Source organism: Centroberyx gerrardi, chromosome 13, assembly GCF_048128805.1.
Source record: "Centroberyx gerrardi isolate f3 chromosome 13, fCenGer3.hap1.cur.20231027, whole genome shotgun sequence".
NCBI classification, from domain to species: domain Eukaryota; kingdom Metazoa; phylum Chordata; class Actinopteri; order Beryciformes; family Berycidae; genus Centroberyx; species Centroberyx gerrardi.
In genome coordinates, this window is record NC_136009.1 from 12,614,710 (window position 1) to 12,637,120 (window position 22,411).

Genomic DNA, 22,411 nt, shown 5'->3' on the forward strand with positions numbered 1-22,411 from the left:
TGCACTCTTGTCCCTGTGCAGAGGGAACTTACGCAATTCCCTTGCGAACCATGGTGCCTTTCACACAGTGCAGCCACAGTGTATTCAATGTCCTGCAGCCCAGACTGTCCAGTGGGTGTGTTGGGGCTGACGAGCCGTGGGATCCCTTGGTGTTAGTATCATCGTCTGTTAACTGCTGCTGACTTTGGAAACACATTGCACACTGGATATTCTTCAAAAATGGTGTAATGTGTATTAATTAAACAAACACCTTTCATCAATGGGGAGTTTACTGCTCCATGGTGATATCACTTGGAAAAAAACACATCATGTTTCCTCTTGAGATTCTATTCTATTCTATTCTATTCTATCAATTCGACCATCATCCCCACCCCCACCCATCTATCTAACAGAGCTATTTTGTCACTGTTGAGGGTTGTATCCGCTTAATTTCTCCTCTTGTTTCTCTTGTACCAATCAAAACTACGATGGAATTTTGTGCAGGAACATTCTGAGTAGCTACCTGATGTTTTTCCATCCATCACAAGGTCTCCTTTTTGGTTAGTTTTGGACTTTCCCCACAGATACTGACCATCGTTTCAAATAGTTCTGCAGGGAAATTCCACAAAAAAACATGAAACTAGTATGATCACAAAATATTTTGTTTCCAAATTGATAACACAGAAGAAGTATAACAACTGCTCTGCTACGTATGAAACCCACAAAAAGGTGCTGAAAAACCAATAGCTTGGTTCCTTAAAAATCTGGATTTTAGTTCACAAAATACTATATTTTTTCTTTTTTCAGTGGATATAATGAATAGGTTCGTTCTAAAAAAGAGAGAGATATCCACCAACTGAAAAACATGAAAAAAATCCCTACAAAATGAAAGTAAAACTCTCTGTGGAATGGTATTGAAATCATTAGTTATTGCTTTCAAAGCAGTAACATTTTTGATCATATAATCAATTGTATCTGAAAGATTGAGCAATGCCCCAGAATTCAAATACAGCATTTTGGAATGAAACCCCTTAGACATTCTTATAGTAAAATTCCCAGTAGTGATTTGTAGGCATTTACGCAACAAGGTCGGGTGGTGGTCAGGAATAGCTTTTTCCATTTGTTTTTTCATTAAAATCTTTACTCTACAAGGGCATCCCCTATTCAATTCAGCTCAGTTAAATATTGCATAATAGCAAGTGGCACACTATCCCCTTTCATCTCCCATCAAACCGCCCCCTCAGTACACATCCAAGATCTTTGTATCATGAGACCGACATAATCTCTCTAATACTGGAGATGACATTATCTGTTTCTGACCCGCGGAGGGTGGACAGTTAGATTGTGCACATGACTCCAACTTGTCAAACTGTGCTCCCAATTACAAACCTGTACGCATTCCTTCAGCTCCATTATTGAATCAGCAAACCAAATTTTTCCTCAGATTGGTTATTCTAAGCCTGGTCAGCTGATCGTGGGTGTAGCAGCACACACACACACATCAGTCAGGTGTGGCAGTGGCCTAATGGGTACAGTAACTGGAAGGTTCACATTTTGAACACATAGAGTGGTGAGGAAAGGACAGTCAGTGTGGGGAAAGAGAATGAGATGCCCTCTCCGCTGCCTCAGTAAGTGATATCAAAGTGGCCTTGAACAAGACACGGAACAAATGCCCAAATGCAAAAAGGCCTGAGACTCAACTGGGCAGATGCTAGATGTGAGTGTGTGCAGGTGTGTAACACTCTCTCTCTCTCTCTCTCTCTCGCTCTGCAACTATTTACCCAGAAGATTATTTAAGTAAGAGAGTGTTCTTACTCAGAGTGCCTGTCTAAACAGGACTTAGCAATAAAAAAGTTTGTCTGGATGTCTTCTTTTCCAGTAGACGCCCATGCCCCCATTTCTATCTCTTACTTGTAAAATACATGTCTACTCAGAGAATGAAGCCCACAAATCAAGTGTAAAATTTAAATTAAACGACTTTGGCCTATATGCAGTTGCCTGAGCGTAACCAAAATCTTTCTCAAAAGGAAGAGATAAGAGTCCAGGGATCCTGATTGCTTTTGCTTAACAGTTGGAGTCAGTGATGACGAAGTTTATTTTATTCTGCTGAGCACTCCATATTTCAATTGAGCAATCGCTGGTCAGTTTATGGATATGGCTTTGGCTGCTCCACTTTCCCACAGAGTTTGAATTCTAAATATTTGCCAACCAGTCAGTCATACTGCTTGAAATAACAGAAAACTCCACCTATCAGTTGGCTGCGTGAAGGTAGTGAAGCAATCTAGGTCATACCTATAAAAATCAGACATATTTCCATCTTACTCTCTTCCTGCTTTAAAAGTTATGAATGTAATAGCATTTTATGAAACAATCACTTCACATTCATTAATCTACATAAACCATATAAGAGCAAAATTCACTCTGAGCATAGTCTATGTTTGGGGGCTCCCATGCACGCTGGATCACTGCAGTGTAATCTTAATAAAGGCTTAACGATTTAATAATAAAGGTATAATAAAGTATTAGTCTCCATTAAAGGTCCCAGGTCCCTGCGCTTAGATATTGGCAGCTGTGATTCATTCAGAGCGAGCATGTGAACAGTGCATGATCAGGGCGGGAATAAAATGACGTCAGGAGGCAGGCTGACCAATAGCAGCGTCTGTTTTCCAGCCTATGAGGATTGCACAGTAAATACTATGAGCTCTCCCTCCTTCTCTCTCACTGCAGCGATGCACGCAGGGGAGAAAAGCACAGACACTGATGAAAAGTAAAAACGTTTGCTAGAACCGGGAATCATACCAGTACGAACCTGCAGTTTCTTAGTGGGTTTGTCGAGGAAGCTAATCTGTACAAACACAGATTTGTCGAAGGCGAGGGAGAGAGAGAGAGAGAGGGGCTTGTCGGCCCACTGCATCCTGAATCACCGGAGACAGACTCGCCCCTATATCGGTTTATCATCGACGTCGGTTGTCCATCGAGCTGCTCATCCTCTCGGAGGCAGAAAGCAAAGGCAAGGGGACCCAAACCCGCCTTTCACCCTCTGCCGCAGCCCCGTGGTGCGCTGCCTGGCAGAGCATGCTAAATAATGAGCCAAAGGGACACATTGGTTCATTTGTTCGCCGGAGGGTGAGTTAACACATTTCATTTCATTAGGTGTATTTATGAAACGGCACGCGCTGCATCGAAACGTAAACATGTATTGTTTCGATACCCGTCCAACAGCTGGGAAAACACGGCTGGTTTTTCACCCGCTGCGCGTTCATGTGCTAGAATCTTAGCAGCTGTATGTGCACGCCAGTGTCAAAACAGCCACAATAAAAACAGGACTTCCTGTCAAAACTTTCAAAATAAGACCCTTACTGCTACAAAATACCAACGTGAAAAGCAGATTTTAGTTTAGATGACATTTATATAATCCCTATGGGGACTTGGGTTGCAGCAGAGAATAATTGGATACAATAATAATAATGATGCTATAATACAAGTGTTTTTCTCCCAAATGTCCTTGTAGTAATTACATTGGGCATTTTGGTATGATTTTTTGTTGTTTTCCAAACGACAAGATTTGGCGCTTTTATTTTGAAGGCAGCTTCCGGTCTTATTCTAGCTATCTCTGGTGAGCTTGACGCAGCTCTGCAGCAGAAACGGGGGCCGTGCGATCTTGCAGCTTGTAATGAAAGCAAGCCATGATCCTGATATGCAGCTCGAGCCAGGATACAGAAGTCTTTGCTATTCATCTTCTCCAGGGATTTGTGCTGTATTAGGCACCTGGGAGATGAATGAAATGTCAGTGATGGTAGGTCAGTGTCTGTGGTGAAACACTATATCACCAAGAGTCAACAATGTCACATATTTACTGTATGTATGTCTTTGTTTATTGATAGATATGAATAGCTGTGGAAGTCACAACCCGCTTAGCTTATTTTTCTTGCAGACTAGGCCACACAAAGAGTATGCCAACAGTAAATGAAACTTACACCTCATACAATAGGTCAGTGTGTCTACAGCACCTCAGCTGTGAAGTAGACAGACCCAACAACTTGTTTATCAAACATCATGTAAACACAGACTTGAAATTTAGCAGATGAATGACATAATGTTATAGCCTATTGGCCTAACAACAGCGCTGCTTGCCATATCACAATGTTTTGTTTGAGACAAAACCTTGTAAAATAGACCTACACTATACCTTTCTGTGGACCTTTTCAAGGCTAGATGATGATTTGATCAGTTTCAGTGCGAGTGGCTTTACCTATCGGCCGTCTGTTGTTTTCTTAGGCCTTTGTCTTCAGTTTCTCTGCGTCTCCTAGCATTTCTTTCATCCCAGCACCAACCCATTGACATTCAAATAGGGTTATCTCATCGGACCAGATCTCTTTCTTTTGTCTGTCTCCCCTGGGATTTAAAAGGTGGGAACAAGTCAAGACAAATCGCTGCCATGAGCAAATAACCAGAATCTGATTTGCTTTCCTCAGAACCAGCGGCCTCATCCCAGCGCTTCCCCTCTCCGCCACTTACACACTCATGCACATGCAGCAGTCAGCGTAGCCCTCTGAAACTAGGCTAAAGGTCGCCGCTGCCTCTTTGCATGTATGTGGGTCGGTCTTTTGAAAGGCAGCGGTAAATATAGCTGGTGCTACTCAAAAGAGACAGAGCGGCAGCCAGAGGAATTCGCTGCCTGTAGCCGGGCAGCCAGCACTGACCGCCATACTGCTACAACTAGCATTCACTGAACTTGACCCACAGAGCATTGGGACGACTCGTCACTACGACAGTCAGCAAGCACTTTCCAGCTTTGTGGCGATATGACTATGAAGCTTTGTCTGTACAAGTCCTATTGTGGGCTTTGGTCACAGCAGAGAGGATCAACAAACACGGGTCTTACAATATGTAGCATGGTGACAGAACATTGTTTTGAGACAACTTCTAGTAGCCCAAGGCTGTAAAAACAAGTATATTACTTCATATCACATTAGTGAAATATTTGATCAAATTAAAAGAGTAGCTGCCCTATCTGAGATCCACTTACTGTCTGCCACACTTATGCTTTCTCTGTCTATTAGAGTGCAACAGTGTCATCTGAAATGTTTACAAGATTGATACCCCAGTTTTTCTCATTTTATCAGGGTGAAATTGAATCAAACGATTGGTATTAGTTTGTTTGCACACTGTGACGGTTACACTCACTGTCGAGGTCAAAGTCTTAGCAACACGATCACGAGTTCGCTAGGCTCATCTGTAAGCAGTCATGTTGTCTTGTTTACGTTGTGTGTGTGAGTGAGTATGAGTTCAGCCAGAGCTGCATTTGAGTCAGCCTGCTAAACTTCAAATCATTCGCAGTAAACAAACAACAGTCTTAATTTCATGACACCTCGTCCCACCTCATGGTCAATTTCTGCTCAACTCCACCATGAAATCAGTCAAATGCTGTAGCCAGTAGCTTACATGTCACAGTATATTGCTTATCACAATGCTAGGTCATGGTGTGTTGATTTCTGTCCCCTAGATAATTGCAGAGTCAAAGGGAATAACAGATTGTGTGTCACAGGCTTGTATTACCAGTGCTTGGAGAGGTCAGGAATAATAATAAAATAAACTGGCAGGGGGATTGAATGGCAAAATATAGGTGTGACTTGGCCCAAGTGTGAGATGCCTCTGGTGTCATATCATCATATCATATTTTCATATCATTAACTTGATCTGTTTCTCTTCTCTGTTATGATCGTCCATGTGAATGCTAAAGTAGATTGTTGAATGTGTAAATTAATCTCTCTCTCTCTCTCTGTCCCCCTCTCTCTCCCGCTCCCCCCATTTCTCTTTTTCTCACCACGCCTTCCCTCTCCCCTTTTCTATCCCGCTCTCCCTTCCTTCTCTCCCTCCCCTTTCTAGATGTGGGGGTACAGTGGGTGCTATTCTGACTTGTCCTCTGGAGGTGGTGAAGACTAGACTCCAGTCCTCCTCCGTCACTTTCTACATCTCTGAAGTGCAGCTCAGCACCGTCAACGGAGCCAGTGTGGCCCGCGTGGCCCCACCAGGGCCTCTGCACTGTCTCAAGTAAGAAGCAGACATGTTACGCTACATGTTCATTTGGTTAACTTGACTTCATTGGGGATAACTCACTCGCAGTGCAAGAAGAAGCGCAAATACAGCAACACAACCCACACAACACACCACATGGCCTCTGACTGAGCCCTTCTTCTGCTTCAGAGAATACTGTTATTGTCTTAAGTGTTGTTCGGTGCTCAGTTTTCTGGTTAAACGAGGATCATTGCCTATTGCGGTCTAAACTCAGAATAGCACACAGAGGTCGGATGCTAATATCATGCTGGCTCTGACTGAACACATCTCTAGCTTCTGTGGCTTTAGCTGTGTATATAAGCGCATCATATTTCCAGTGATTTGGTTGTAGCTAGCTTATAATACCATTAGGTAACTAAAATAGTGCAGAATTGATTTCCAGCATGGTAGGTTGCATCAAGTAGTCCTCTGATATTGATTAGCCCAGGATGGATCCAGAGTGGTCTCCCTTATCAAGGCTACCAACTGACCTTTGGAATTGCATGGCCCCATCCCATGACAGGAGGCTGTGATGGGAAGTGTTATGAAACACTGAGATTCTCATAGGTCAGTTTCAATTCTCAGATGGGGGAATGTGGTGAATTGATGTGGAGACATATCAATCAACATATCTTATCAAACTGGACAAATTGTTTCCAAAACTATTTAGCCCTTCCTCTTGACTCAGCTGTGTAAAAAGAGAGAAGGGGAGCAGGGCCCGGGTCTTTTCTGTGTTGTGGATTGCTGGTAGATTGCTGTGTATGTCACACATACCAAAGCCTTGCCCTTTGCCACCAATTTTTCTGTTTTCCTGTTTCCTGTTCAATTTTTTCAGTCTTTTTCTTTGAGCGAGCCGCTCGTCCAGTTTTTAGAGAACAGCAGTGTCTCCAACATAGATTCTCTGCATCAGATAATCCTGATAACTCTAACTTTAAGATTGTGCTTATTATTGGCATCCAAATAATACAAAATAATTAACATTTATTCTCATTTTTGACCTTATAGCTCTTGTGATGTTTTGGTTACCTCCTCCAAACTACTGCAACAAAACTGATGTTAGAATTACACAATAAATCATTCCTTTTTTTTCTCAAGATACATTTTTTATGCAATTTCTGCTTTTTGTTAAGACCTTACATTGCAGAAGATGATAATTAAAATGGAAAGTGAAAGTGAGGGGACATGCGACACAAGAACCTGTTTCAAACCCACAATATTAGCCTGCTGAGCCAAGTTGAATTTGCAGCCAGTTCAAAATAGTTTCACCCTGACCTGCTGCACTGCTATTTACGTGGCGGTCAGGTCAGTGGAAAGTATCCAAATGAAGGTTCTGAGTACCAGGAAGTGAGCTCTCATTTTGAACTCCCTTTTTGACGAAGTTTCCACAGGTCCAATGCCAATTTGGCTAGAAACATATTAACAGTGGTGAGACTAGTGGACTAACTTTGCTGGAGTGAATGTTCTACATACCTTGAGCTGCTCCACCTTTGTTCTTGCTCGAGAGTGTGACTGGCAACGTGTTTCCATAGAACAGGGAGCACAGCGTTGCAATACATGCACAGCTTGTGCATGTATTGCTTCATGCACAAGCTGTTGAGTGAAATGGTAACTGCCATTACCAATTTTTGCCATTAATGATGTTGCAATGTAGAATCCTGGACAAACCTCTCATGAGTCTGACTGTTTTATCTCAGAAACAAATAGCCTTTTTTCACATGGACTTTGAGAAACTGACATTTGCCAGGAGATATTAACAAAAATGTGAATGTTGCACTTTCACAGTTCAATAGAAACATGAATTTATCAGCATAGTGGTTTACCAGAATTGTTTTTTACATTGGCTCGACTGAAAAATGATTCAGACTCACCAGCTGTTTTCTTTGTCAGCTTCCCTGGTTGAGTAAACCTTTGTTGCAACCAAGACAGCCTTTGGTTAATACATTGTACTTGTGCCCTGTAGCTCCAGAGAGTGCAGTCAATGTGGGCATTGTTTTGGGCTCAACATTGCTCCTATGCCTCCACAACCCAGCTTCATGTCTTGTCCTTGAGAGAAGCAGCCACTAGCAGAAACTGTACACCACTATCCCACTATACAGAGCGGAGTGGGGCAGAAAAGGGAAGAGTAGAAGGAAAGGAAAAAACCCACAGAAGACAAAGTGGGTCAACATGGAGTGAAGTGCACGCCAAGTCCCATTTTAGATCTCATCAATTAATGAGTGGAGCTTTGTGACAGTGGAAATGTCTCTGTATGTTATGTACGTTTAGGCAATGACTCAGTATTCTTGACGTAATATACTGTAATTCACTGGAGTACATATTTAAGTGGAAATCTCTGGCTATGACCATTTTGAGACAGAACTCTGCAAAATACAGAGGTAAGGGGTGGAAAGGCACAGCACCGTTTTTTGAACCAACTAAACCCACAAGCTGCACAAAACATTTTCAAGATGTGTTTGCTCCAAGGAAGATCAGGTTGCTGACAAGAGAGACGGTGTGTTTTTTATTGTGTGGGATAGTCTGGCCAAAATCTCGAGAATTTATTCCGCCCCAAAGGACCAGTTTCTCACATCCCTGGATGACTTGATGCTTTTTCATATCACCAAGAAGACGGGGATAAAAATAAGGACAGTAGTCATCAAGAAAACACCTGGAAATGTCTGACAAATGTTCCGCAAGCTAAGGTTTTACGTCAGCCAGGCTCACTGACTCATATTCAGACCGCACAGGCAGAGATATCATATACATATGGACAAAAATAAAATTATAAAACGGAGCTATAGTTCTCACATCTTACTTATTTAGCAGGTAAAAATACACATGTACAAAATAAATGGATAAATAAATAAGAGTAAATAAATATATAAAAGCTAAATCATGCAGCAATATAAAACACTTTCAAGTTGACTACATTCTCACCTTCAAGAAATTCTAATAAAAGGAATCCATATTTATGTAAAGTCATTGCTCCTTAAGTTGGAGGTGAAATGGTACAAATATATAACTCTTGCTGTGAAAAATTTCACCTTTTTAGCTGCAAAAAAGGTGCACAATTATTACTATTAGGACCACTAGTGTGCCTTTGGGGTGCAGAAATGGAGCTATACTGCACCTTTATTTCTGACAGTGTACTGTGCTCCACAGTCCATGTAGAGGCTTGTGAAGAAGAGTGATGAGTTTAAGGGCATGCTGATTCTGAAGTAGGTAACTGGGATGGATTGGAGAGGATCGGACAATCTTTGAACTCGGGTGACAACAGAGGACTGATCAGGGAGCCATCATGATAACGCCACCGTAAACATAGCGAGGCACGTGCCATTACTTTTCCCCCCTCAATCTGTAAATATTGAACCCGTGTACACTGTCGGGCTGTATTGAGTGTCACGGCCCTGCAATCCGAGCCTGACCTTCTGGCAGATTGCCCAAGGCGAGGCAGTATACTGGTCCATGTGCCTGGGAGCCCACATTGAATGTAAAGCTAGCTGTCACGTGTCAAAAACTGCGCTGGTTGCTATTTGACCTCAAAGACACAGATCTCTCATCTGCCTGGGTGGAGTCCCTTTCTCGTTCTGTGTTTCCCATGGTGCTCCATATAGGATGGCCCCATATACATTGTGTGAGTGACTACTCACACAACTCACTGTGAGTGTGAGTGATTAGCCATGTGTTTTCTGTGACTATATATTAAGATAAGACAGCTCTGTATTATGATGGAGGGACTAACAAAAAATGAAGGGAAATGTTTTGTCAGGAATAGGTTACTAATTGATTGAAGCCAATTTATGATTACTCATGTTAATGTTTATACATGTGAAGAATATTTAACTCACTCTCTCTCGCTGTCTCTTTCTCTCTCTCTATTCCTGTCTCTCTGTTTCTGTCTCTCTCTCTCTCTCTCTCTCTCTCTCTCTCTCTCTCTCTCTCTCTCTCTCTCTCTCTCTCTCTCTCTCTCTCTCTCTCTCTCTCTCTCTCTGTCTCTCTCTCTCTCTCTCTCTCTCTCTCTCTGCAGGTTGATACTGGAGAGAGAGGGACCTCGCTCACTCTTCAGAGGACTGGGACCCAACCTTGTGGGTGTGGCTCCTTCCAGGTATGTACAGCATTTATCTCACTTCTGGTTAGATTGCATGCCTCCTCTTCCTCACTTGAGTCAGAAAAACCGGGGATATAAAAGCCACTTTATGTCCTTGGGTGCCTTAAGCAATGGCAAAAAAATGTACAGAATAAAGAAAAAAAAAAAAAAAATGTGCACGCGCGTCTGATAATCAACAAAGTAGGTCACCGACAGAATCAACTGCCGTTATCACCACTAGAATGACCCGCTATCAAAGAACAAAGCCATTTCTGCGTCAGCAATACTTCCTCTATTACATCACACCTTGGCACACAATATCCGTTGCGGAATGCATATTTTTACTGCTAGATCTTCTTAGCTTGTTTTTATTTTATTTTTTTAAAGCTTCTGACTCACTCTGTGCTTAGCTTGGCAGCAAATTATAGCAGGCAGCAAATACAAAACAGAACTGGAATTAAAATCTGCTTCAAATCCTGACGGAAATGAGTGGGTTCCCTCTTTGTAGCTCCTGAGCTTGGCTGGTTAGCGTTACATAACAGTCTGCTCTCAGTCAATCAGTGTCTGAATGAAACCGCAGCAGCTGCAATGCACCGGTCATGTGACTGATGTTGTTGTTGCGTATTATCACAATGGAGCTCCTATACTGGACAAGTTGTGTGTGTGTTTGTGTGTATTCCCCCTCCCTGACCTGTCTAGTTCTCCCTAGCTACTGCCGCATCACATGGCTATCATCGTCATCTTGCTGTTGGTTTGTTGTGGTCTCCATCTGACTCATCCTTTCCACACTCTCATCCTCTGTCTCTCTCTCGCCATGTTTCTCTGTCTTTACCTATATTTATTCATCATCGTTCTAGCCTCTGGGTCCCTCAGTCTCTTTGCTATCTCACTCTGTCTCTCTCAACCTGTCTCAACCATGAATGAACGAATTAATGCCTGTGTGTGTGTGTGTGTGTGTGATGTTTCAGTCCTCTTGGACTACTTGTCCAGCTGTGTAGGTGGCAGCTTGCTGCCTTAGCAAGCTGAGCTATAGAAAGATATTGTTACATAAGCAGCAAACCCAGTGAACTCATATGCGACACGCTATGTGCTGCTGTTTTATTTGCAAAATTATTAAGAATGCTTATGAAACAAGTTCTCCTTGTGTGTGGTGGACCTTTTGTAAATTTAATTGCACATTTCCCAGGTTTGCCACCAGCATAGAATAATTATTTTTGTTTTGCATAAAGTTTGCTTCAGCATTGCAGGTGAAGAGAAGGTGTGATTATCTGTTTGTATGTTTGATGGGAGGCAGAAGAAAGGGAGGGAGGTTGAATAGGTAAAAATAAGAGAAGAGGGAAGGGAAAATTAAAATGGAATGTGAACGGAGTCGGAGACAGAACTGCTAATGACACCTCCAGAGAGGTGTTTTGTTTGGGTGGGGGGGCATTGTTCACCCTCTCCATTACTCCTCCATTACTGCTGGCTGCAGGGAAGAGTCTCCACCCAACACTGCACTCAGCAACTAGACTCATTACTGTAGCAGTTCAGTCTGCATCTGCATGCAGTAAAATCTAACTCAAATAAAAGACTAAATTGATTTAAATTGATTTAGGGTTTTTTGGAACATGCTACCAACGCAATCTGTTAGTTTCTTATCACAGATACAGAAGAAGATTTCAGTTTACAGTTTGAGCTTATAGTATGAAGGTTTATATGTAGTGAAAATGAATTCCACAGAAACAAGTTTGCAAAGGTAGACAGTGTCCTTCAAGATGTATGGCAACGCAAGACGCACAATTTACGCGCCGATTAGTTGCAGTCCAATTTTGGTGAAGCTCAAGCTTTGGATGGAATGTAATTGAGCAAAATGATAGATCCATAGATCCTTGATTTGTCTATAAGGGTCTAGGTTGCTGGGCTGTGGAATTATCCTTTATTACAGTCATTACAGTCAGTCGTCATTGCCCCCCAAACCTCAGCACACTGCTGCTGAACATCTTGATGTCAATGAGAGCGTGGTTCACAGGGTATGCTGCTGGCGTTCATTAGCAACACACACACACATACACTCGTGTGCATACAGAACAGCTTGCACCACCAGCATCACTCAGACCGACTCATTATATAATGGAGACACACATGCACGCACATACACACTCACACAATTCAACTCGCATTTGCATAGCTGCACGATTATGCCTTGCATGCATGCTCTCAATCCAGGACGAAGTGAAGGTCAGTGTGCGTGTGTGTGTGTGTAGAAGGGGTGGGGGGGTGTTCAGTCGGGTCAGTGGGTTTAATTCACCACAGCGGAAATGTTGACTTGAGTAAATCCGGTGATTTGAATTTAGTTGGGAGCAGTTGGAATCATGGGAGATAAATCTGCTACTAAAGCACCACGTGATTGAGACTGAGCAGCACACACACACACACACACACACACAAACACACACACAGAATGATCGGCACAAATCAACTTTTAGTGGCCAGCTTTTACCTTGCATATTAGCTGGTCTTGAATTTACTGCATGCCCCACTGTAAATTAAACTATATTTAATTTCATTAGAACTAACTTTTATTCTGTTTTTTCTCACTGTGGTATTTGCTGCAGGGCGATCTACTTTGCGGCGTATTCGACAGCCAAGGAGAAGCTGAATGGAGTGCTGGAGCCAGATTCTACCCAGGTGCACATGGTGTCGGCTGGGATGGCAGGTAATGATGGCTCCCTTAACCCTGCCCTGCTGTCTGTCTGTTGCTGTCTGTCTGTCTGTCTGTCTGTCTGTCTTTAATATCTGTCTTTTTGTCTGTCTGTCTGTCTTACATCTGCAGTGGGCAGTGTATCTCACTGCTGGGTTTTAGCTGCATAAGAAACATTTGTTAGAGAATTATTCACAGTTTGTCTTCGTCAAAGAGATTTTGTTTTTCATTATCATTTAGTTTTTGATTTGAAGTATTCCAGGGTTTCACTCCCTTCATTTTTCCCTTTCACCCCCCTTTCCATGTGGGTTGTGTGGGAGGGAGGGAGGGATATTTACTAGTTTTAAAGCATAGCTTCTTGATACCTAAGGCTTGCTAAAGCTAAATGATATATTTTGGTGTAATTAGACATTATTTAGCTGCCTTCTCTGTGGGTATTTTGAATATAAACACTAGGTGGTTTATCCGAAAGCACAATTTAAGACTCTCAGGATCAAACTAACCTCAAGTATTGATTGTGGTCACAATAGGCCACTTTGTTGGCTGTAAAACCAAACCATAAAAGATTAATTTATCTATAGTGTAAACAACGTACCTCCTACATTCTGTCAAAGTCTTTCAAAGTGAAGAGCCAACTCCTTTTCCCCTCTTTGTCATTTCACAAAAATGCTTATAAAGTTTAGCACTTTGGAAGACATCAAGCACATGGCATCCACACAGTCTTTCTGTTCTACTTACTTTCACCTATTTTTTCCTGAGCCTTTGTGCCTTCTGTGAATAGACCCAGTTACCGAGATAATAACTTGTCTGGCCATATAATGTGTTGGCAGTATTCTGCTCTGCAACAAGGCAGGTGGCCTTCACAGCCCACTTAGAAGAGGCAATTCGTCTTGCAGCAATCATATAACAGCCTACACTAAAAAACAGACAAGACCGAGCACACAGACACTTACAGCGTGCAATTTTTGTAAAGTGTAATGCATGTGCCATCGCTGACATTTCTATATCTATACCACTGTTGTATATACTGTTATGGTATGTATATCAGCTATTTTACAAAGAGAAAAAAAGACAAGGTCCTCAAAGTTTAGGTTGTGCTTTCCTCCACTAGCCCCATTTTCCCCAATGTCCTCCATTTTTTTATTTCTTCCTCGCCCCTTTTTTCTTCTTTGTATCCTCTCATTTTGAGGCTTCTCCAGAGGACCCTGTAAATGGTTTAACATCCCAGTTGTTACTTAAACAGTGTGGCCTGGGCCCCCTCCTGTGCTCTGTGTGTATAGAGGCGAGAGCACGGCCCCCAAAGGTCAACTGGGGCCCCTGGCACTCGGGCGGACGCGTCAGGTAGCACCCCATTTCCTTACACTGGTATGATGATAACCATGGTGATTTTTGATAACTACTAGTATGTTCATAATGGTTATTCATTGATTATGATGATGCCATTGCTTGCAGCAATGTGTTTATTGCTGGTCTGTAGCTCTGGGGTCTCATGATAAGGTGGTATCATTGCTTAGTCTTGACACACACTTCCCCCCTTCCCTCTAGCCTGTTGCCTTGTACCATCAACACATTAAAGGTAAATGAATGACACATAGATCTATGCATTTTACTTTGTCAGCACAAAAGAAATGCTAACCTTGTCACTGCTACAGAAGGCTGTAACTGATGTGTTCCATCTTGTCTTCATCTCTTTTTCTGTCATCCATCACCACCATTAGTGCCCCAGTAGGAGAATCACTCAGTCCATTATCCCAAAACTTGGTACTATTTCTACCCGACTTTCCTCATAAATTAATTGAATCCTCCTAGAGAAAGTTCAACCACTAACCCTAACAGTAATGTTCTTGGTGAGGATTTTGAGGCACCAGTTTTACAAAACACAGATGGAAAGGTGGAAAGTGTAAATGTGGATAAGATGCAGTGGAGGTATAGACATAAGATTGGTTGGATAGCATTGGGTCTGATTAACACTCACAGTGCACAATGTGACCTTGCAGAATGAGGGCAGTGAGTGACTTCTTCACACAGTGACCTCTCAGAATAGTTTTCTTCCCTCATGTAACACGGTTCTATCAGTGTGCCTGTTGCCTATATTTATCTACCCTACTCTGTATGTGGGATACAGGCAAGGCTACATAACTTACCCTTAACCCATAAGCCCCAGACACTGGAAAACTCTTGTTTTATGATAACAAATATCTGACACTGTAGAAGTAGTTAAACAGCTATTTAGGGCAGAGTTACTGAGCAGATACACTCATTGTCTTTAACTGTCTTTCATATGCATGCATTTCTTCCATATTCTCCGAGCAATAGCATTGAGTTATCTGACACCATTCAGTTTAGATATGATGGGACTCAGAAAGCCTAGTGACAGAGCAGCAAAATCACCCCCAAATGCCTTGATAATTGCTTCCAGATTCCCAAAGTTTCTTTGCAGCGTCACTGTCTCCCACAGCCTCTCTGCTGTGATTTGTGGGCTTCCTTTGCGCCGGGGGGAGGGGAGCCAGTCCTACCACTTCACTCAGACTCCCTTCCCCTTCCAGCTGTTAATCTACAGCACGTTTACTGTCTCAGAATGTAGGTCAAATTCCTATGGAGGAACTGCAGTGGGATCATGTGTCTATAGAGGGACCCAGGGAATTGGCACACAGAGGCCCTCTTTCATGTAGCAGCATGTGTGTATGCAACTGCAGCTCTCCACAGAGGTTTGGCTCAAGGACTAGTTAACCTACATATGTGTGTATATACTGTATATACAGTACGTGTACTGTATATACTGTACATATGAGAAGTAGAGAAGTAGTGCTACTTCTCCATGACCGGGTAAACGTGTAGCTCATACACATTACTGATCATGGTTTGTGGGCCTTGAACTAGGTTGTGGACACAGTCTACTCATTTTGTGACCCATTTATTTACAGACAGACATTCAGTGTTTTAAGTCTGCTGCAGGTTGTGATATTGAAGAGGACTGGTCTAATAAGTCCAGAAGGAGGCCACCTGTTTTCATTTGTTTTACTTGTGAAGTAGGCAGTCAAGTATTAACAGGTTGGCTCTCTGGAGGCATGTTGTTCTCGACTTGCAGGAGCATCTAAAAGCTATTTCTGTATTCATTTCAGTCAACCTTGACCTAGACAGAGATTTGGGGCTTGTTGAGTTGCATTCATATACTTTACTTTTGTAATTTCTTATTTGGACATTCACACTTTCCCATACTCTTGTCATTATTGACTTCATCCTCATGCCATCACACACTCATAAAATGGCTTCTTCCTCCATATTTCATCACCATCGTCTATCACTTCAAAGAGTTTGTTATACAGAACGACAAGGTTAGCATTTCCACCTGCCTTTCTGCATTATCCACCTTGTCCTGACAGTATCCATGTTTATTTAATCAAGCATTTAATTTCACCCTTCCTCTGATAATTTTGTAGATGATGATAATGGCACGATGGTTATGAGGAATACCCCCTCTTGTATGCACACTTTAATTTTCTGTTTTTAAAAAAAAAATATATATCTACACTTGTGTTTTACCCCGCACTACTTTAGATAAGACTGGTGAGATGGTGTCCCATTAACTAGATATCAAGATATCTAGATAGATACCTGAGATGGGTTGGGCTGCAGTTGTGGGTTGGGTTGGTTTCTATGCAATCAACATTTTCTACATTCCAGTTGATTAAGGGATCAAAGGAAGGATGGATTGGGAATAAGGTGAATTGAATGTGTGAGAGGTAAGATTACCATCTTACTTGTTGCTTAAAAAAAAGATATAAATGAGGGGGTTGGGGGGTTGGGGGGGTTGGGGGGGTGGGTTGGGTGTGTGGGAGGGTGCGGGCAGGCAATTCTTCGCCTCCCATCTCCTCTCCATATACCTGTTCAGACACTTAAGTGGGCTTGGGGTGGGATGGGGTGGGTGGTGGTGGGGTTGGGGGTGGTTGTGACTGCTGCTTGTGTGTGACTGTGGTACAGAAAAGCCTGTGTCTATTTTAGGGCTTTACTGTAAAGCTTTCACCCCTGCGTGATTGGGTGGGAGACCCCCGCCATCTGAGCCCCCCATATCTGCAGGCTACTAGCTGCAGCGGGGAGGAGCTGGAGGAGCTTTGCCCCTCCCTCGTGAGTACACGCCATAGACGCTACTTCCTTCTACTTCCCTCTTTTTTCTTCTTCTTCCTTCTTCCTCCTCCTCTTCCTCTTTATGTTCTTCTCTTCAACAGACCTGTGTCATCCTCTCTTCTTCACGCAGTTGCCTTAATGTAGGGCTGTGTTGCATTGATACACTCGTACCGGTCTTAGCTTATCTACTTCTCTTCAACCGGCCGTGTTTTATTTCTGCTCCGTACGTCATTTGAATCAACAACCTTTACAGTGGCTTTGTGTCATTCATCATGACACAAAGCGCACATTAATTAGCTTTACCTGCACATCACGCTATGTATTATATTGTGCAGCCTTCCTTCTCCTATTACTTGATACACCACAGTGGCTGCACAATAGATCATCAGCTACAAATGACATCATAGTGCACACAGAGATGCACACGATCACTAATCTTGTTAATGCACTGTCAAGGGCCTGATTATTGATTGAGCCCTGTTTAAAGCAAAAGCTAACCTTCAGAACTGCTATAAAAGGCAGATAGACAAGGACTAGACCAAGGTTACCCAACACTACTGCCTATTGAAGCCTGCACTAAATTCCACCTCAACGACTTTCCACTTTAGTCCTCCTGAATAATTGAAGAATCTTTTTCAGACACCATTTTGTTTCTCCCTGCTGTAGTAGTTGTGCTAGTTGTGCTAGTATCAGGCCTACAGCCAGGATTCACACTTCTCTAGTGTCTAATCTCGCTCTCTAGGTGAACCATTGGTTTGTTAAACTCTATCATACAGTAAATATAAGGGCTTGCATTCATTGACTAATAAACAAGTGCATTAATGGTTCTTAACCTAACAATGAGATAAGACTTACAGCGATGTCAAAACTAAGAAACGCTATGATTTGACTTGAAGTCAAGGAATGGCAGATCTATTTGTAATGTGATAAAGGCCTAGTTATGTGTCTATTTCAAAGTTAATTGACATTGTAATGAAGGATATAAAAACAGACTGCCTCTTTAAGCTGAGCTCATTGTGATTAAAACCACGAGGGGTGTCACTAGCATTTAACAAGTTGATTCAAAGAAATTAATCAGACTGCAGTAAAATAACATTTCTTAGGAGAACAGTCTGCCATAATCAAAGGCCTATAATGAATTTGTTGTTTGGCCCAATTTCTCAGTGTTTGCAATTAGGAGAAACATTTTCTAAGATGATAAATGAATAAACAAATAGCCCATAAACCACTCACAGCTTAAAGATGCCATTGCTTTCATGCACTGGTTAGTTAAGGTGCTTAACATCAGGAAGAGAGTTGTTTGGTTTAGAATGCACCTGGGTGGCATTTCACACAAAGAGGATCAATATGTGAGTAGCGTATATGGAAAAGCATCTACTACAGTACTGTAACTCATAGACTGACCTTTCAAATAAAAGCTGAAGATTAGAAAGTTGTTGATAGATATTTTCACTCGACCAATTCATTTGTACAACACAGTTTTGGAATCCAATTCCTCATAGTGAAGTACCAAGTGAGCTGATTGATCCTGTTTGGTGAAGTGCTTTCTCACTCTATTAGTCCAGTGTAGAGTATTGAGTGTCGTTGAGTAGACTGTGTTCTTGCAAGTGTCTCTTGCTCCTGTCTGAACCTCTGAACTCTATTTCCCAGGGTTCACAGCCATCACAGCCACCAATCCCATCTGGCTGATCAAGACCCGCCTACAGCTGGACGCCAGGTGAGAAACTTGAAGTCATGTTATCTGAACTATAGAACTTCTCAAAGCAAAGTTACAAAGTGCTTCACACAACCAAGAAAAATAAAAGTGAGCAATGACAAAGATCAGTAAAACAGAAACGACATAACGACTATATACTGCCGTAGCATTGTTACCTAGGGATAATTGAAACTCCTCTATGAACCTGAGTGCAGCCTGAGATCCTCTAGCCCTTATGATGATGATGATGATTAGTACCTAATTTCCCCCGTCATACTCTGTTAAGTCTTTATAGCACTGAAAAGAATGTACATACTTCCCATTAACTTGTTTTGTGAATAACTATATCTAAACATCACCTTTTTTCACATAAAGCTTGGTTTAACTTCACTGTGCGTCTCTTTACAACCACAGAAACCGGGGCGAGCGGCGCATGAACGCATTCGAATGCGTGCGGCGGGTGTACCAGACGGACGGCCTGCGAGGCTTCTACAGGGGCATGTCGGCCTCGTACGCCGGCATCTCCGAGACCGTCATCCATTTTGTGATCTACGAGAGCATCAAACGTAAGCTGCTGGAGGCCAAGGCCCAAGCCACCATGGACGAGGAGGAGGAGTCCGTCAAAGACGCCTCGGACTTTGTGGGCATGATGCTGGCAGCAGCCACCTCCAAGACCTGTGCCACCTCCATTGCCTATCCACATGGTAATCATCTGTCTTGCTCACTTACACCCGAAAGAACCTGTTTTTCTTTGGTTGTATTGTATAATATTATGGTATCATGCTCATTTTGTCCGGTTTTAAAGTCAAAACTTACCCTAAAAACCTTAAAACAGCTATTGGTGATGTACCTTACTAAACATAGACAATGTGACATCATATTGAGATATTTCTAGTGCAGCTACAATGAAGTTTGATAGCAGAAGATTTTTCAACTGTCTAAAACATCAACAGTAAACGTAAGGTTTTGGTGTCAGTCCCTCAGAATCAAAGAGCGAGGGCTTCTTTCTAGATTCCGCATTTTGCACCAGTGTTCAGAAATCATACAGTGAGACAAAATAAATTGCTGATATGTAACAGTGTAAGAGTATTAAGAGAATAAGAAATGGAATATGTCTGTAGGGAGACTACACTCATAGGCCTAATTATGGCTTAACGCTGAAAACAACACCTAGTGGCCATCAGTGGATTTAACAGAACTGTCCTTCACTGTCTCATTGCAGAGGTGATCCGCACTCGGCTACGAGAGGAGGGCAGCAAGTACCGCTCCTTCTTCCACACCCTGCTGACCGTACCCAGGGAGGAGGGATACCGGGCGCTGTACCGTGGCCTCACCACTCACCTCGTCCGACAGATCCCCAACACCGCCATCATGATGGCCACCTACGAACTGGTGGTCTACCTGCTTCACCGTTAGCGCCCGCCAGCCGCGCCTCCTTCCTGTACGGAGAGGAAGAAGGAAGTTGCTAGCAAATGACTGACAGACAGAGTGGACAAAATGGGGAGGAAATGTCAAAATGAAGACCAAAGGAAAAAAAAAAAACATACTCTAGTGGACCAGAAATGGAAGAAGGCAGAAAAGATGAAGAGGAAGAAGGAAGAATCCTTTGTTACCATATCAGCAACACCACCTCCAAATCCCTTTTGCAGAGACTGCTGGATCTGATAGAGGGTGCTGTCGCTCAGAGAAGATTATTGGGTAATATGGGCAGAAAGAGAGAGGAGGCACAGAGAGAGGAAAGAGGTGGACCGAAAAAGTTTGGTCTTTTGCAGAGCCTGTTAAACGGAAGGTACCTCTGAACAAAAGAATTTAAACAGAACAATTCAGTGGCCTTAAAAAAACAAAAAGGGTTTTAGCATGTCTCATTATCTTTCTGTGGAAAGAGCAGAAACCAATCTGCTTCACTCTGTTATAGAGATGACAATGTGAAAGGGGAATGCTTGGAGACTAACTAGATTAGACAGGAATGTAGTTCACTAACAGTGTTGATTGCAGTAATCTAAGAAACCCTATTTGGCACTATCTGTCCAGCCTGGCCTCAGTGGAAGAACAGCCCAGCCTGTTACATGGCTGAACTTGCTTCAGTAATGTGAGTCTACTGTAAGTTTTGATGACTGGCAGTTAAGGAATGTTCAATCAAGGCGAATGGTAGGAAGTAGACAGTTGAAAGTAAACCACCAAGAGGCACAAGAGAGTTCAAACCAAGACACGCGTCTGTTTTCAACTAGTTTTCCAAGCTCATTCACAATAACGCAGGCTGCCAAACCACCCATCTGTGCACTACACATAGACTGGCTCCAAGCATTCCCCGCCGCAGGCTGCAGTTGTCCCCCTCGACGGCCTGAAGCTCACGCGCAACTGTGCACTCACTGGCCAAACACAACCACAAGCTTGTGACGGCTGATCACTTGAACGCACGCCTCAGACACTAGCCAGTGTTAAAAGAAAAGCCTAAAAAAAACCATTCATTCAGTGTTTTTATTTCTACGGTATCGGTTCTCCGACCCGAGGCCCGGCGGCGACGTGCTGCGGGGTGAAGCTGGCCCCCGAGCGCCGACTAGAGAGCAGTTTGTCCATCCATAAGTTGGGTAAAACTGAGTCGATTGGCGTAATGGGGCAACTTCATCCTGCCAGTCACCGCTCAGGCCTCTGAAGTCTCACTGTGTCCTATCAGAGATGTGAAGTGTGTGACTGTCCAAAAGGTACCGACACTTATCTTACTGGTGGAGTGCCACTACTTGAAAATAATAAGCCGGTGTGGGGAAGTGTTGGAGTGCGAGAGTTTCAGTGTAATTTAACATAACCTGTTCATGTGTGTTGGTGTGGGTGTCTGTGTGTCTAGCATGTTTGTGACCGGCTGTGAGCGAGTCATTTTCAAAGTGCTGTTCTAACTGTGTTCCCGAATGTGTGTGTGTGTGTGTGTGTGTGTGTGTGTGTGTGCATGTGCGCTCATGTGTGCCTGCATGTATAATAAATATCTACTCCAGAGTTCCCTCCACTAACTATTAATCTTGCAAGACACTGAGGTTAGGCGTGTGGAAAAGCTACTGTACAATAGTGGCAGCTTTCATTCCCACCCTTATGCCAGTCCTTCCTACCAGTGGCTTCCAACTGAAGTTATAACATGCACTTTTGTGGCCTTCTAGGGCTTGTGCTTCGCATTTTATTGTGTGGACAGTTTAAACTTGTACATTGTAAAAAATAAAAAAAAATAGTATTACTGTATATTAAAATGGTATTTTGCTCAACAGTTCTGATAGCAGATATATTGTACAGTTTAGAGTACTCAATACTTGTGAAGGATGTTCATATGTGTGTATATAATATATGCATATCATTTATTGTTTTTTTTGTTTTTTTTTCCTTAGGTCCACATATGATTATGCTGTAGTTTTCATTTGCAAATTATTGTTTGCATTTTTGTGCAATTTAACCTTGTTGCAACATGGTGTGTTGACATTAATATTTTTATTGCTTGATTAATTTTTGTCGTAAGTTTTTTGTGCATTTGTATTTCATTGTTGATCCAAGCATTGGTGCTGGAGGATTGGTCATTCATTTTATGGCATTCATAAAAAGTGTTCTATTTTGCAAAGTTTGCATCTTTTCATCCATAGAGATGTGTGCATTATTTTTGGAATTCCCAGCATCACGTTTGGAATCCAAAGATGGAAATCCTTTGATGTGAGAGTTCAAGAACTGGAATCGTCTTGCTCTCATGTTGCAGAGCACCATAAACTACTTGGGGCTATTTGAAACGGAGTTTGGGAGATCCAGAAATTGCTGAACTAATGTGTTGCTCTAGGAG

The 22,411-nt window shown here is 42.5% G+C and overlaps 1 protein-coding gene across 1 annotated transcript; it reads left to right on the forward strand.

The window, feature by feature from the left end:
• Positions 1 to 2,802: 2,802 nt before the first annotated feature.
• Positions 2,803 to 21,953, forward strand: LOC139909293 (solute carrier family 25 member 36-A-like). The gene is made up of 7 exons (XM_071896314.2): positions 2,803 to 3,105; positions 5,869 to 6,033; positions 10,043 to 10,120; positions 12,697 to 12,797; positions 18,558 to 18,624; positions 19,018 to 19,307; positions 19,826 to 21,953. The coding sequence occupies exons 1-7, from the start codon at positions 3,065 to 3,067 to the stop codon at positions 20,017 to 20,019; spliced, it is 936 nt and encodes a 311-aa protein (XP_071752415.1). The 5' UTR covers positions 2,803 to 3,064; the 3' UTR covers positions 20,020 to 21,953.
• The last annotated feature ends 458 nt before the right edge of the window (positions 21,954 to 22,411 follow it).